General features: G+C 37.9%; 1 protein-coding gene and 1 long non-coding RNA gene across 2 annotated transcripts in view; one reads left to right on the top strand and one right to left on the bottom strand.

Moving 5' to 3' along the window:
- Positions 1-816: 816 nt before the first annotated feature.
- On the bottom strand, positions 817-2641 carry LOC308636665. The gene is made up of 2 exons (XR_014019463.1): positions 2520-2641; positions 817-923 (listed from the first exon to the last, which is right to left on the bottom strand). It is a non-coding gene; the product is annotated as an uncharacterized lncRNA (long non-coding RNA).
- A 231-nt stretch (positions 2642-2872) lies between these two features.
- VPS53 (VPS53 subunit of GARP complex) overlaps positions 2873-17504 on the top strand; it is a 145774-nt gene continuing 131142 nt past the window's right edge. The window contains exons 1-3 of the mRNA XM_081272269.1: positions 2873-3104; positions 6253-6333; positions 15418-15467. Coding sequence (XP_081128395.1) covers positions 3018-3104; positions 6253-6333; positions 15418-15467 — 218 coding nt within the window. The 5' untranslated portion in view covers positions 2873-3017. The remainder of the gene's footprint in view (positions 3105-6252; positions 6334-15417; positions 15468-17504) is intronic.

Here is a 17504-nt window from a genome sequence, read left to right as displayed (position 1 = left end):
AGCTTTCTGTTCTTTAACCTGACTTTCCACTATCTGGCACTACCTATTTCTCTGGCTTCCTTGTGTACCACCCTTCCCTTGGTTTCAAAGCTCTGTCATACTATTTGTCATCTCTTAGCCTTTTTCCTCACCCTTTGCTTCAGCTTAAAAATCCTTTCCTCAAAGAAGCCTTCTCTGACTTTCAAGTCCAATACTCCTCAATAGTCACTCACCGTATACTTTACTTGTCTTTCATTGGACCTCTCACTATTACATATTTATTTGTATGAATACCCTTTCCTGACATGGAAATTGCTTGTTGAGGCAGCACTTGGTCTATTTTATTCATTGCTGAATTCCAAGCACCCAGTCTAGTGCCTGTCACTAAGAGGAACAGGTATTCAATAAGTTTATTGAATGAATGAAAGAAAGAAGGACTTAGCTATAGGACTTTGGGCAAGTTTTTGTTTGTTGGGTTATATGTTTTAAGCAGATCTCCATTTCCTCATCTGTTAAATCAAGATAATCATAACTACTAAATCTCAGAATTGTTGTGGGGACTAAAAAAGACAATCCAGGTAATATGCTTAGCGTGGTGCTTGGTACATGGTAAGGGATAGGAAATGTTAGTTGTTTTTTTTAACTAAAAATAAGCTCTAGGAACAACTGAAACTCTTAAACATTGCTGATAGGAATGTGAAAATAATACAGCCAATTTGGAAATTAGTTTACTACTTTCTTATAGAGTAGACTACCATGCAATCTAGCAATCCCACTTCTAGGTACATACCCAAGTGAAATGAAAGCATATGTTTATACAAAAAAAATCTCCACATAAATGTTTATAGTAGCTTTATTCATAATTGCACTAAACTGGAAACAACCCAAATATTTTTTAAAAATATTTATTTATTTATTTTTTTAGTTTTCGGCAGACACAACATCTTTGTTTGTATGTGGTGCTGAGGATCGAACCCAGGCTGCACGCATGCAAGGTGAGCGCCCTACCGCTGAGCCACATCCCAGCCCCAACCCAAATATTTTTAAACAGAGAGTGGATAAATAAATTGTGATATATCCATACAATGAAATATCACTCATCAAAAAAGAAGAAATAAACTGATACATGCAAAAACATGGATGAATTCCAAATGTATTATGCTAAGCAAAAGAAGCCAGACTTAAAATGTGACATATTTTATGATTCTGTTTGTATGGAATTTATATGACATTCTGGAAAAGCCATTTCTCTAGGGACAAAAATAAGCTAATTTATTAACCAAGAATGAGGAAATTAAAGGGAATGATGGAAATGTCCTAGGACTGGATTGTAGTTGTGGTTAAATGACTACATGCATTTATTAAAACTCCTGGCATTGCAACATAAATTTACTGTATGTAAATTATATCTTAATTTTATGGAAAAATATCCAGGACAAGTAGATAAAATTGCCTTTTCCTTTTATAAAACAGTAATTATATTTTCTGATTACAAAAATACTAGAAGCTGGGCATGGTTGCGTATACCTATAATCCCAGTGACTCAGGAGGCTGAGGCAGGAGGATCACAAGTTCAAAGCCAGCTTTAGAAACTTTGTGAGACACTGTCTCAAAATACAAAAATTAAAAGAGCTGGGGCTCAGTGGTTAAGTGTCCCTGGGTTCAATCCCTGGTACCAATAAGCAAATAAATAAGTACTATAGTTTCATTTGGAAAAATGCAAAAAAATAATATATCCTTGTTATTATAGCCACAAAACACACACACACACATACACTGGTTCCATACAGTTTTTGCTTTCTGAAATACCTATTTTGCTTAGTTTGAAAAACACTGTGCATATTTCCCCATGTCATTGATTATGAAAACCATGATTTTATGTTTTATTGCATAGTTAATTTATATCTAAGCATTCCTTTGTTGTTAAGAATTATATTGCTTATATAATTATTTGTCATATTGAAAATAAGAGGGGATAAGGAATTATATTGTTTTCTTTTTTTTTTACTATAAGCAATTTTCATTAAAAAAAAAAAAATCTCAGTGGGACCAGGGACTATTCCACAATGTTCAACTGGTAAAACAACCTTTACTTTGGCTGCAATTCCTCACTGTTTAAGTGTATGCAGAAAAGTGGTTCCAAAGAGTGATCTGGCTTCTTTATCCTTTCTGGGGCACAGGGGCTAGACACCCTAATATTTCCTGTATTGCTAGTTTAATTTCATAGCTCTTTTAATATTTAATGTTCACCCCATTTAGTGCAAGATAAGCAGGGCAGATGGAAATTTGTTCAAGATCACACAGCTTATCAGGAGTGTAGACAGGGATTCAGATATCTGAGATATTCCGTGTCCTGGAAAGTAAACATTTCTCAGGTCTTGGGACTGTCTATGTTTACCCCGACCCCAAACCCCATAAAGGGAAGGAGCTTCACTATTTCCCAGAAAACTGTCTAGTGGCCCTGCACACGGGGAACTTATCTCTACTAAGTGAACGCGCTATTCCATCCTATCAATGTCTTTGGCAACATCGCCACTTACCAGCTGGGGTCATTTCATCCCCGATGGCAGGTGTCCCTACTGCCACTGACCAAGGGGGCTCAGGGAGTGAAAGGGCTTCGCGGCCCGCTGGGGTTGCTGTCCGGAGGTCGCAACGCAGCTGCCACTCACTGAGGCGTCCGCCTCTGAGGCAAGGCTGTCCCCCACACCGGGGCCCTCAGAGCGAGGACGCGCCTTGGGCGAAGTGACGAGTGCCCCCATCTTAAGGACCCGCCGAGGGCAAGCCCGGGCTGCGCGGCTAACGGGCTGTCCTGGCTGACTCCGGAGAGGTGACAGGCAAGCCTCCAGAGGTCAGTCCTCCGCTATCCCAGAGTGCCTTGGATCCCGGAAGTGCCCGGCTTCCCGGAAGTGCCGGCTGGCTGACAGAGCAGTGGGTGGTTAGAGCGCTGCAACTGGAGGGTTGCTCTTCTGGGACCTGGGCGTCCGCTAGAGGTCTGAGGGGGGTTGGGGACGGGGTTCAGAAGGGTGCTGAGAGGCGGAATGATGGAGGAAGAGGAACTGGAGTTCGTGGAGGAACTGGAAGCCGTGCTGCAGCTCACGCCTGAGGTGCAGCTAGCCATCGAGCAGGTGAGCGTTCCGCCCCCTCGGGAGCGGAGTGTGGGGGGTGCCGCAGTTTTGGAAGGTGGGAATTGAGCGGGTGTGGTGGGGCGCGAGGAGGCTGGATTGAAAGGTGGGCGTGGGCAGGGGAAGCAGAGATGGCCGCGGGTTTCTGAATCAGGGGAAGGGAATCGTCCTCTGTAGGCCTTGATTGTCTTTGGAGGCTGGGCGTCTTGGTGGGTTTGGGTAAAAGAACTGTGCCCCCTGAAGGATGTACCTAGAAAAAGGGACTCTGTGAGTGCAACCTCAGATTCTGGGGGTTATTTTGTTTCATTCGTGTACCAGGGTAGTACAGACACTCTCATTTGTCACTAGCCTCTAGAGGAGCTCAGAATTGGGACAAAAAATGGGTCCAAAAATGACCCTTTGCTTTCCCTAAAAGGTTGAAAATTCCTGCAGTTTGGATTACATTGGGGGATACTCCCAGGAGGCCTCTCTTCTTTGCAGCAACTCTTTAGTTGACTAAATTCTCTTTTCAAGGTTATTAAAATTTTATGAGTGACGATATTAGAAGTAGTGATTTAGGCCTTTGTACAGGGTTTCTCTCCTATAAAGGGAGAAAACCTCCCTTAAAGGAATTGTCATGGAGGTATTATTTAAGAAGGGTTATGCCTCATTTAACAACTACTGGGAAGTTTTTCTAAGTAAAACATTTCTTCTACTAATAATTAACATTGACCATTCATACCATGGATCCACCATTGTATTAAATAATGTTTTTGTAGTGTTCCATTTATAGACTTTCGGGTGTGTGTTTATCTAGGAGTGCATGGATTGCTCATGCCAACCACATTTGGTACATCCTGATGATACCAGACCATTGGACAAAACTTTTTTTCTGTTCGGGCCACAGTGCTCCACCATCCAGCTCTTTTTCTTAGTAGATGACATACATTTCAGTTGCTCTTGGATTTGTTGGGCTCTAATGAATGAAGCAGAATACAATCAGTTGTTGTTTGACCAGAGTTTCAGAAGATCATATTTTTGCTATTTTAAAAGAATATGTTTGAATTTTAGTTTATCTAGTAAGCAGATATCTTGATGTTAAGATGAATTTAGGATTTTTTTCTTACTTTAGTGGTCTGAGGTTTTGAGTAAAATTTTGCAAACAATTATGCAATAGCATACTTTTAAAAAATATACCTTTATTTTATTTATTTATGTTTATGTGATGCTGAGGATCGAACCCAGGTTCTCACACGTGCTAGGCAAGCGCTGTACCACCAAGCCACAACCCCAGCCCAACAATAGCATACTTTTAAAGTGTAGTGATACATGAGAAGTTAGGAAGGGTTGATGATGGAATCCCACTTTACCCAGGTGTTAAGCTCCAAAGTCATGCATAAAGTGAAAATTCACATATCCACATGTTATCCTTGCAATTCCTTAAGTTGTCCTTGAAGTAAAATGTATAAGCATCTCTTCAATAAGTCTAGTGTTGTTAGTTTACTTCTTCAGCATTGGAGCCAATCTCTTATTTGCTGTTATCACTGGATGAAAAAGTTGACTTGGTTTAAGAGTTTTGTTATATGAAAACACATTAAAACCAAGGATAACAACCAGGAACAGTGAGAGGAATGCAGAGACTGAGGCCACTTGAGGAAATATCATTCTCATAATGGGGCATACACTCATGGCAGGCCTAGTTCCCCACACTCCCTCTGGTAAGGGTATATAATTGAGGTTGTATAAATCGTGCATACGATATATCTCTGCCATAAATGTATATTAGAGAAATGGAAATGTTAAGCATTTAATTTTTTTTTTTTGTAGTACTGGCAATTGAATCGAGGGGCACTTCACCACTGAGATATGCCCTTAGCCCTTTTTCTTTTTTATTTTGAGATAGGGTCTTTTAGGTTGCCTGGGTTGACCTCCAACTTGTGATCCTTCTGCCTCAGCCTCCTGAGTTGCTTGGATTACTGATGTGGGCCACTGTGCCCTACAATGTTAAACATTGTAGAATCAATCTCTCTCTCTCTCTTTTTTTTCCCTGTCATCTGCCTCACCTCTGCTTCTATTTTAATTTTTTTTTAAATATATATATATATGTGGAAAGCTTCTTCTCTGAAGAAGTTGCTTCCCAGCATTAAAACTGTCTTGAACTGGTAAAATCCAGTAAGCAGGAGATCATTTGACTCCTTTTATAATCCCCCTTGTTACATGTTATTCAATTTGTGACTTTTGAAAGGAGTTAGCTGTATTTCTCAGATGGTTTCTTGCTTTCTTCTATGAACCTGAATGCTGGCAGTCCTTAACACTGAAGCATAAAAATTGGGCAGGGAGAGTAGCTCAGTGGTAGAGTGCTTGCCTAGCATGGGTGAGGCTCTGGGTTCATTCCCCAGCAACACACACACTCAGAGATTGCTTCAATGCATAGTGAATTCTGCTGTAGAGACATGATTGAGACATGGAACCTAAGTCTATTATTAAGGATTTCTTAATAATAACCATGTCATCAGCTGGTTTACTAATGCTTGCTGAGTTGACATTTCATTTGATATCTGTGGAACTTTTCACATTTGCATATTGTGTTCATTATTTCAAGATGTTAAACTACAGTTGTTGAAAATTAAAGAATATATATATTTTAGTTGTGGATAGACCTTTTATATGCGGTGCTGAGAATCGAACCCAGTGCCTCACACATGCCAGGCAAATGTGCTACCGCTGAGCTACAGCCCTTAAAGATTTATTTAATATACATTGTATTACATATCTATTTCCTTTTTTAAAAAAAATATTTCAGTTGGAGATGGACATAACAACTTTTTTTTTAATGTGGTGCTGAGAATCGAACCCAGTGCCTCACACATGCAAGGCAAGTGCTCTGCTACTAAGCCACAACCCCCAGCCCTGTCTATTTCCTTAATAGATAATTTATTGAGTATTTGTTGAATGTAAAGCATTTTAAAATGAAAAATTTTTTTTTCCTTTTATCTCTAGAGAACTTACCAATTAATAGGAAAGAAAGAATATATAAAACAAGGTAGAAAGATAACAGTTATTTTTAAACCCCTCTATCTTGGAATTTATTTTCTTTTTAATTGACAAATGTTGTATGTATTTATGGTGTCCAATATGATGTTTTAATATATAACCTCCTGTTTTTATATAGGTGTTTCCAAGCCAGGATCCTTTAGATCAAGCAGATTTCAATGCTGTTGAATATATCAATACCCTGTTCCCAACGGAACAAGTAAGTATAGAGTTTTAGGTTTCCTTCATTTCATTGGTTCCTGGCTCATCTGGAGGATTGTGATTGGTCTGTTATACCGTGTAATCTCAGGGCCCTTAATAAACAAATGAGAGTTAAATTCAAATTGAATTCTTCTGTGACCAATTGTGTTAGAGTAGAATTCATTGTTTAGAAGCATATTATTAGAAATTGTACCCTTTGGTTGTAAGAACACAGAACACCCCCCCCCTTCCTAGTTCAATTTTGTGTTGTATTTGAATAAGTAGAAAGAATTTTTATAACATGATAGGGAAAAGTAACAGTGAGGCAGGCAGGATAAGCCCTGAGTCATAAAGCAGCTTTCACTCCTATTTCAAAATGTAAATTTTTACACTTTCTGTTTTATGTCATTTTGTTGGCTGATTTGCCTAGGTGGCTGGGTTTTTCTTACAATAGACAAGAATTAGAAGCAGCAGAGCTGGTAAAAGAGCAGCTGGAGTTTTTCTTATGTTTTCACTTATTCATTCTGCAGCTATTCAGTAGTCACCTGTCATGTGTTATTGAATAAAATACAAAGATGAATAAAACCCAGTCCCTGCCCTTGAGGTGTGCATGATTAAGTAGGGGGAGACAATGTTGAATGCTGTAAGAGGTATGGAGGGAAAGCATAATTCTTCCTAGGGAAATTAAAACCTCAGGCAACCCTCTGCCACATCTTGAGGGTTGTTTATTCATTCAGTAGTCAAAAGTCAGCCACCATTTATTGACTAAGAAGTGCCAGGCACTGTTCTAGAAACTGGGGAGAAATAGTAAACATGATAGGTTAATTCCTGGTCTCATGGAGTCTACTGTGGGGAAGAAGACAAGAAATAAATGGATAAATAAATAAATAAGAAATTACAGCTGGGTGTGGTGGCATGCCTGTAGTCCCAGCTACTTAGGAGACTGAGGCAGAAGGATGGCTTCAACCAGCATTAAGGTGTCCAACGTGATGTTTTAATTTATAACCTCCTGTTTTTATATAGGTATTTCCAAGCCAGGATCCCTTAGATCGAGCAGATTTCAATGCTGTTGAATCCAGGAGTTTGGGACCAGCCTAGGCAATATAGTGAGATCCTCATCTTAAAAAAAAAAAAAAAAAGAAAGAAATTATCAAGTGTGATTAATGATCTGATGAAAAGCAGGTGGCGCAGTGATAGAGCATGAAGGCTTGGGTAGGGGTCCTTTGGATAAAGGAAGATCAAAAGAGCTTAAAGGGAAGCTTCCCTGAGGCAGTTCCATTCAAGCAGAGACCTAATAAATATGAAGGAGCCAGGCTTGTGGCAATCTGTCAGAACATTGTTTTGGCAGAGAGAACAGCCAAGTAAATCTTCTGGGAATACAAGGGAAAGAAGGTCATTCTAAACATTGGAGGCAGGAAGACCAATTAGGAGGCTAATGCAGTGGGTCCCTTGAGAGTGGCACTGAGAGCCTGAGTGAAGGTGATGGGATGGAGAGAACAGGACTTGAGAACTACTCAGGAGACAGAAGTGACATAGTTTGTTGCCTAAAGGGATGAAAGTCGAGGCTAATATAGAATCTAAAATTCATTTTAAAAATATCTACTCTGCCTACCCTTCTAAGAAGGAAAAAATGTAGAGAGCAAGAGTGAGCAAGACAGATGTGGTCCTTACCAACATGGAATTTATAGTCTCTTCTAATAATTAATTATACTGTTTGCAGATTATGAGTGAATTATGAAGTTGCAGTGACTTGTTTGTATCATTATTATTGTTACTTGCTCTTAAAAGAGTCCTAACTTCTGCTGCAACTATAATAATGGTTAACATTTATTGGGTATTTACTGTGTACCACGTGCTGTTGTAAGCACTTAACAATGGTATATTCTCCACATAGTTATTGTTCTCATTATTCAGAGAGAATACCAGGGCAAGGAGTGATAAAGAGCGCTCAGTTTAAAAGTGCCACGAAGGAAACCCACTAAATATGGTGAAAGCTGCCTGAAGAATCCAAAAAAGCTTTCCCTGAGGAAATGGCATTTTAACTGAGCATTATAGGCAACTCTAAGGATTTTGAGCTTGATTTATAGCCTAATAGACTAAGTAGGTGTTGGCACCTTTACCCAGTATTGAGAGAAAGAGAACAGGTTTCAGTTGTAAGTAGAGTCAGAAGAGAACATGTCATGAGCTCAGTTTTGAACACATTTGGGTCATCTAGGTGGAAATATGTGGTTGTATGTTTGAGTATGGAGTGCATAATCCCCATCATTGTGAATATCATGACATACATTCTTTTGAATTTTCTCTTTTTGAATTGTCTATGTGTTTGCTGTTCTATTTTTCTTAAAATGCTCTATTTTTATTTGATACCTAGTGATTGTACATATTTATGAGGTGCAGTGTGACATTTCAATACATGTATACAATGTGTAGTGATTAGATCAGGGTGATTGTGTTTCTGTTACCTCAGACGTTTGTCATTTCTTTGTGTTGGGAACATTCAAAATCCTCTTAATACTGTTTTGAAATATGCAGTTAATTGTTAATTATCCTATTGTGCTCTGGATTATTAGAAGTTATTCTTCTAACTGCACCAAACTTTCTAATGGACATAATTTTTTTTAAAATAAAGTTTTAAAAATAATATATTGTGTGATTGTCTTTTTGGAGATTTCACAAATCATCTTTATAGCTCAACATTTTCTGTGAAATAGGAATTTTAGGAATTAGCTAGAGATAACCATTTGGTAACAATTGGCATCAGGATAGCAATTTTAGCCACATAAATGTTTCACTTATCCTACCTTATCAAGAAGGCTATCTGAACAAAGTGTTAGATTTGAAAATTACATGGGTTCTTACCTCTTCCTGAAATGATTGTATATTTTTTTTTAACTGCTAAAAGTAGCACAAGACATTTGACATTTGTTGCTCCACAGATTCAGTTATATGTCTTGTCCCAATTAGGCCTCCATGTGCATGATAATGTATAGTGACATTTCTTAGGGTAACTCAAAGCATATGACACAGGGTTGCCTTTATTTCTCTGGTCCCAGAATTATATTTAGCAGTTCATCTACCAACCCAGATGCCCATGGACCTTAATGAAAAAGTAACAGAAAGTAGCAGCCTAACATGTCACTTTTTTCAAACTACTGCTAAATTTGGGCAAAAGCCACTTATATACTTCATGGACCTACAGTGTGTACTTGTTAACTATGAGTTTAAATTGTTTTAAAAAATGTTAGTGTGTGAACAGTTGATTTAGTGTCACTCCAAGGAAGGGGATCTGTTGAGAGGCAAGTGCTTGCCTGGAGGCTGGAGTGTGGATTGGTCCTTGGATGTCTCTATTTCACTAGGTTTGGGTCCAGGGGAAGTTCAACCTGTACTTAACAGAGTTTCCTACGTGATTCTGAAGAGTATCTGGGTTTGGTAACAATGATCTGGAAAACCTTTTTAGTCTCCTAGCAGTAAACTGAAGATAATCATCCATCATGTTGTTGGTTTAATTAAGAGAAAATTAAATTAAATTTATGAAAAACTAGCATATTTTCAGCATTCATGGGAAGTTGAGTAGGAGGATTACTTGAGTCCAGGAGTTCAAAATCCACCTGGGCAATGTAGTGAGACCCAAAAAAGAACTGAGTCTCGAAAAGAAAGAGAAAAACTAATATAATTAGAACTTTGAAAAAACAAGTTACAGGGAGCTGTTTAAAATAACTTTTAATAACTCCCAGAGTGTTCTGAATCTAATATTTTTAAGTGAAAAAACCCAAGGTATCTAATTAACTTGTCCCAAATTTTTTGTTTATTTATTTTTGTTGTCATTTTGTGATGTTGGAAATTGAACCCAGTGGCACTCTATAACTGAGCTATATTCCCAGCCATTTTAATTTTTATTTTGAAACAGGGTCTCACTAAATTGCCTAGGCTGGCCTTGAACTTGTGATTCTCTTGCCTTAGCCTTCTGAGTAGCTGGGATTACAGGCACGTGCCACCACGTCTGGTTCGTTTATTTTTTAAAAATCCATATATTTTCATAGAAGAATAAAATGCAATATACAAAAATACTAATAGTAGCTATACTCTTGGAAACACAGGGTTATATTTCTTGTTCTGCATTTTCTGTAATCAGCATGGATTGTCATTAAAATCAGTGAATGCTTTTCAATAATTCAAACATTAAAAATCTTATACAATTAAAACTGTACAACCTCATTAAGACTAAACCAGATGAGTGATTCTCAGAGAGGTTATACCACCTTCATCAAGGAAAGCCAGTCTAGATTCCTACTGGTTTTCCCCCAACTCCAGAAGGATTCCTACCATAAGAAGGTACTGAAATGATGGGAGGAAGTGTCTCATATCTGTCAGGTATTTGGGGGTGCAGAAAAAGTAGGTCAAGACCTATTGCACAAGAGGTAGCATTATAGAGTAAGAAAGAGCAGAGACCTTAGAAATCAGACAAACTTACTGAATCTCATGTCATCTCCTCCATCTTAGAGCATCTCTCCATTCAGAGCATATTTTCCAAATCAATCTATCTTCCTTCTTTCCTTCCTTTTTTTCTTCCTTTCTACCTGGGAATTGAACCCAGGGATGCTTTACCACTGAGCTATATCCTAGCATTTTTTTTTTTTAGAGAGAGTGGGGGAGGGAGGGAGGGAGGGAGGGGGAGAGAGAGAGAGAGAGAGAGAGAGAGAGAGAATTTTTTAATATTTATTTTTTTAGTTCTCGGTGGACACAACATCTTTGTTTGTATGTGGTGCTGAGGATCGAACCCGGGCCGCACGCATGCCAGGCAAGCGCACTACCGCTTGAGCCACATCCCCAGCCCAACATTTTTTTTTTTTAAAGACAGGATCTCATTAGGTTGAGAGGATTAAGGGAAATACTTTCTGTAGTGTCTAGAGCAGTGTTGCATAATAAACCCAAATCAAGTGGTAGCACCTTTTCCCTTTTACTTCTCTAGTAGAAAACTCTGGAAAATTTGTCTGGGTACAGCATACATGCCTGTGATCCCAGCACCTCTGGCAGCTAAAGCAGAAGGATTGCAAGTTCAAGGCCAGCTTCAGAAATTTAGTCAGACCCTCAACAACTTAATGAGACCCTGTTGTAAAGATAAAAAGACTAGGAATGTACTTAGTGATGAAGTGCCCCTGAGTTCTACCCCAGTACAAAGAAAATGAATGAATGAATCAATCAATCAATTAATCAATCAATCAATCTGGAAAAATTAAATATGAAAGTGGTTATCCATGGGTCTATCTAACAGTCAGTCAAGTATTCTGTAGTTTCAGGATGTTTCTTTCTAGTTTTTTTGAGGGGGAGGGTTTTGAACCTAAGGGCACTTTACCACTGAGCTACATCCCCTAGCCCCCCTTTTTTATTTTGTGACAGGGTGTCACTAAGTTGCTGAGGCTGGCCTTGAATGTGGAATTCTCCTCCCTCAGCCTCCCTTGTCACTGGGATTACAGATGTCTGTCACTCTGCCCAGCTTCTATTCTTTTAATGATTATATTCATGGAGTGCCTGGTATTTTAGACATGTTTTCCCCTTCTTAGTACAGTATCCAAAAGCAGTCTACTTTGTTTTATAATCTCCTTGACTAGTGTCTCCAGGGGTGGCATAAAAGTTCATCAGATAATTTGGCTTAATTTATTTAACTTTTCTTCTAAGAATAGGTCTTTAGGTTGTCTCCAGGTCTTCACTATTGTAATGCAGTTGAACAACTGACTACATAAATATTTTTCATTATTATTCTTAGAAAAGTTGCTATGGCTTGACTAAGAGCTTCAGGTCCAAGAATTATTAATTTAGGAAATGGTTCCAGTACCACTAATAGTATTTACTGATATGGAATGACCTCCAAGTTATATTGTTAAATGAAAAGGCATGGTGCAGTACGCTTTATGGATGTGTTTTTGTTTTTTTTTAAATATGGAACGCTTCACGAATTTGCGTGTCATCCTTGCACAGGGGCCATGCTAATCTTATCTGTATCGTTCCAGTTTTAGTATATGTGCTGCCAAAACGAGCACATGGATGTGCTTTTAACACAGACTAGGTCTGAGAAAGTAGAAAAGAAACTGGCTCAGAGCCACTGCCTCTGAGAAAGAGAACTGGGGGGGTCGTACAGCACAGGGTTAAGTTTGGAAGCCTTGCATCTCATTATGAACCCTCTTTTACTATCTGAATTTTTGGTCATGTACATGTTTTAACAATTTTAAATATCTTGCAAAATGAAAAAAATATATATTTTTAGTTGTAGATGGACATAGTACCTTTATTTATCATTATGTGTTGCTGAGGATTGAACCCAGGGCCTCACATATGCCGGGCGAACGCTCTTATCACTGAGCCACAATCCCAGCCCTAGCTTGCAAATATTTTGATGTTCATAATTTAAATCATATATGTATACAAATTATACAATTTTGGTAGGATTTTCCATTTTCAGAAAAGGTATAAGAGTAGTACAGAGAATTCTTGGCTTCCCTTCACCCAGATTTCCCAAATATTAATATTTTAAAAATATTTTTTGGGGGCTAGGACTGTAGCTCAGTGGCAGAGCACTTGTCTAACATGTGTGAGGCACTGGGTTCGATCTTCAGCACCACATAAAAAATAAAATAAAGGTATGCTGTTCATCTACAACTACAAAAAAAATTTTAAAAAATAGTTTTTAAAGTACCACAAAAATATTTCTTTTGAAAGAATGGGCTTTAGCAGAGATAGGCCAGGAACTGTTAGGCCCATTTTGCATATGATGAAATAGAAACTCAAGAGAGATTTCTTTTTCCCTGAAGCAAGTTAGTAGCAGTGGTGGAGGTAGGCTAAACCCCAGGTCCTGTGACAACTTGGCTGCTGTTTATATCTGTGATGGTGATGGAAATCATACCCAATCCAGTTTTGAATTGATAGATTTAACAGAATAGGATTGAAACCAGTTGAACTGGATTTCTCAGTTAAAGAGACTTCTTTTTTCTGAGGTTCATCCTTACCTCAGTCTGTTTTTGGAGTTCTGAAAATTCTGAGTAATGGTTGGCTCAGTCAGAGCAGTGACAAGATGTGAATAGTCCAGTCTTACATCTCAAACATTTGGGACCTGTTTCTCTTACCAGAACTGCTCCTGGAAGCCTCTAGGCCTCCTACAGCCAGAAGAGGTAGCCAGGAGCAATTTATAAGCACAATTCCTGCACTACCTCCAATTCCTTCTGAGGTAAAATATCTGTTGAGGGTTTATAAAGTTTTTAAAACTTTGGAGTTAAAATGGTACTATAAAATTGAACCTTCTTTTTTTTATTGGTTGTTCACAACATTACAAAGCTCTTAACATATCATATTTCATACATTAGAATCAAGTGGGTTATGAACTCCCATTTTTACCCCAAATACAGATTGCAGAATCACATCGGTTACACATCACATTTTTACATACTGCCATATTAGTGACTGTTGTATTCTGCTACCTTTCCTATCCTCTACTATCTCCCCTCCCCTCCCCTCCCATCTTCTCTCTCTACCCCATCTACTGTAATTCATTTCCCTCCATGTTTGTTATCCCATTCCCCTCACAACCTCTTATATGTAATTTTGTATAACAATGAGGGTCTCCCTCCATTTCCATGCAATTTCCCTTTTTTTCTCCCTTTCCCTCCCACCTCATGTCTCTGTTTAATGTTAATCTTTTCTTCCTGCTCTTCCTCCCTGTTCTGTTCTTAGTTGTTCTCATTATATCAAAGAAGACATTTGGTATTTGTTTTTTAGGGATTGGCTAGCTTCACTAAGCATAATCTGCAACCTTCTTTTTTCCACTAGAGGGCATTATTTCCTCACATTGTTTTCATCTCTAAAAGTCAGAAATGGTCCTTTTGTCATTATCTTAAAAGCTTTATTATAATCACAGTAGCAGTACCTGTCAATATAGAGTAATCAAAAATACTCATAAGCAAAAAGAAGAAAAATTAAATATCCCTTCTTTTTATATATTAAAACTATTAATGCAGATTTCAGAGATTACAGCTGCTCTAGTATGTTACAACAGCTAGTGTGTGCCCTTCCAGATTTTTTTCTAATGGCTCTTCATTAAGCTTAAAAAATAAATTTATTTATTTGTTGAAGTGTAACGTGATATAGAGGAGGGTACAAATCTTAAGTGAATAGTGATGAATTTCACAGAAGGAATATCGCCACCCAGATCAAGAAATAAAGCATTTAGGGGCTGGGGGTGTGGCTCAGTGGTAGAATGCTTACCTAGCACCTGTGAGGCACTGGGTTTGATCCCCAGTACCAGATAAAAATAAATAAATAAAATAAAGGTATTATATCCATGTATAACTTAAGTTTTTTTTTTAAAGAAAACATTTAATAAAATATCTTCAAAGGCCTTTCTTGCTTCCTCACAGTCACTAGCCCCCCTCTAAGATAATCACTATTTTGGCTTCTAACATGTTTTTTTTTTTAATTGAATAAATGTAATCATTCAGTATATACTCTTGGTTTTGGCTCCTCCCCCTTCAATATTATGTTAGTTAAGATTTTGTCCATGTTATTGTGTGTTGTAATAGTTATAATTTATTTTCTTTGCTGTATTTTATTATATGAATTTGTTACAGTCTTATATGCTAGGGATTATCCAACTTTCTATTAAAGGTTCAGATAGTAAATATTTTAGACTTTGTGAGCAAGGCAGTATCTGTCAGAACTTTCCAACTCCTTCATTGCAGCTCACAAGCAGCTACAGTATGTAAGTGAATGGACATGGCTATGTTCCAGTGAAACTTAATTTACAAAAAATACTTTCTGGGCTAGATTTGGCAGTGGTTGGAAAGTTGTGCTTTTCTTTTTTTTTTTTTTTTTCTTCTTTTCTTTTCTTTTTCAGTACTGGGGATTGAACCCAGGACCTTGATACATATGCTAGGCAAATGTACACTGAGCTACACCCCAGCCCCTTATTTTTTTAAAAAAAGTAAAAATGGTGTCATACTGTGAGATTAACTTTTTGAGATTTTATAAGTAGATGTTATAGCTCATCATTTCTCTATGAAATAGGAATTCCAGGAAGGGAAATAACAGCTGGACACTCTTTTCTTCTTTATTTTAGTCTCTGGCAAATATAGATGAAGTTGTGAACAAAATTAGACTGAAAATAAGGTAAGTAACATCACACAATTGTCAATTAATGAAAAGTATGTTATTAATTTAGTTAATTACATTCCAAAATTATACTTTTCTTTGAGAGGACTGAAATTTCAAATTAAAAAAAATAATGATTTTTGTTTTATCTGAATGTCCATGAAAACCCCATTTTTTTTAGAGAGAGAGAGAGAGAATTTTAATATTTATTTTTTAGTTTTCGGTGGACACAACATCTTTGTTTGTATGTGGTGCTGAGGATCAAACCTGGGCTGCACACATGCCAGGCGAGCGCACTACCGCTTGAGCCACATCCCAGCTCCGAAAACCCCATTCTTGGACTGGGGATATTGCTCAGTTTATAGAGTGCTTGCCTCATCTGTACAAGGCCCTGGGTTCAATCCCCAGTACTACACACACACACACACACACACACACACACACACACACACACATTAAAAAAAAAACAACAACAACTCATTCTTAGCCAGTCTTGAATTATTCATAAAAAATTAAGGAAGCTATAACAGAGTTTGCTTTAAAAAAAGCATAATAGTTAATAATAAAAGTTAATTATAAAACTTCTTAGTTAAATGTTTTATTATTTATTTATTTATTTGTAGTACTGGGATTTGAACCCAGGGGCACTCTAGTTCACCACTGAGCTATACCCTGGCCCTTTATAAATTTTTTTTTTTTTTTTTTTAATCTTGAGACAGGGTCTTGCTAAGTTCCCAGGCTGGCATTTAACTTGTGATCCTCCTGCCTCAGCCCCTGAGTTGCTGGAATTACAAATATGCATCACAGCTCCTGACTGTTTTTAGTGGTTTTATTTCTCTAGTAGGTTTTCCTTTTTCTGTATTCCCAAGGGTCAGATATGAACCTAGGCTTACATGTGATACACATGGTTGGTTGCCTACTAGCTAATAATGTCAGATTTGCTTGACCTGGGTGGTAGCATAGGATTAAACATTATGATTAACCCAAGATGTGATTGCTCAGAGTGGTCATTAGGTGTCCTTCCTGCTCAATAATCTTGTTCTGGCTTATCCGTGTCTGGGTTTACACATGGTAGGTACTTGATAAATGTGTGCTCATTGTATGAATAGATTGATTTCATTGCCTTAAATATAGTTTGGTTTTTGTGTCTGTTTTCAACTATTGAGGGAAAGGGTTCATCTTGAACCCAGGATATGAAATTTTTCTCTACGACCTTTGGTATTTGTGTGCAGGTCTCTGCCCCATGTGTGTGTGGTTGCATCCATATTTTAGGAAGCACAAAGAGCTTCCTATTGTTTTGTTGGGCTTCAGCAGTAACATTCTAGTAGAGACCAGTAAGTTGTCCAGGGTTTCCATGGAAAATGAAAATGCCCTGGTGATTCGAAGATCACTTATGGACTAGGTATTTTCTTTCTTCTTCTTCTTCTTCTTCTTCTTCTTCTTCTTCTTCTTCTTCTTCTTTTTTTTTTTGGGTGCCCAAGATTGCACTCAACTACTGAGCCACATCCCCAGCCCTTTTTTGTATTTTATTTAGAGACAGGGTCTCACTGAGTTGCTTAGTGCCTCACTAAGTTGCTGAGGCTGGCTTTGAACTTGAGATCCTTCTGCCTCAGCCTGTTGAACTGCAGAGGAAAGAGGAGCAGGAAGCCATCAATCTCTCTCATACACATTGCATGATGGGGTACATAGGGTAAGCACAGATTTCACATATCACCTTGGCTCCTTGACTCTTTTAAGGTCACTGAAGAAAGGATTTTGTGTGTGGTAATTTGTATTTTTCTGGCTTCTTCCTATAGAGCTACTGCAACTTTATCATTCGTGATTTATTCCATGAAAAATAAAAAGGTTTTATTGGTTCTTTCAAGCAGCTCTGAAAAGTAAAAGTAGACTTTTTTTTTGTACCAGTGATTGAACCCAGGGGTACTTAACCACTGAGCCACATCCCAAGCCATTTTTTTTTTTTTTAATGTTTTTATTTTGAGACAGGCTCTGGCTAAGTCCTCAGGGTCTTTCTACGTTACTGAGGGCTGTCCTTGAACTTGTGACTCAACTTGG

The sequence above is a fragment of the Spermophilus citellus genome (assembly GCF_964194105.1).
Source record: "Spermophilus citellus genome assembly, chromosome: 17".
In the NCBI taxonomy this organism is placed as follows: Eukaryota; Metazoa; Chordata; class Mammalia; order Rodentia; family Sciuridae; genus Spermophilus; species Spermophilus citellus.
This window is presented reverse-complemented; position numbering and strand designations above follow the sequence as displayed.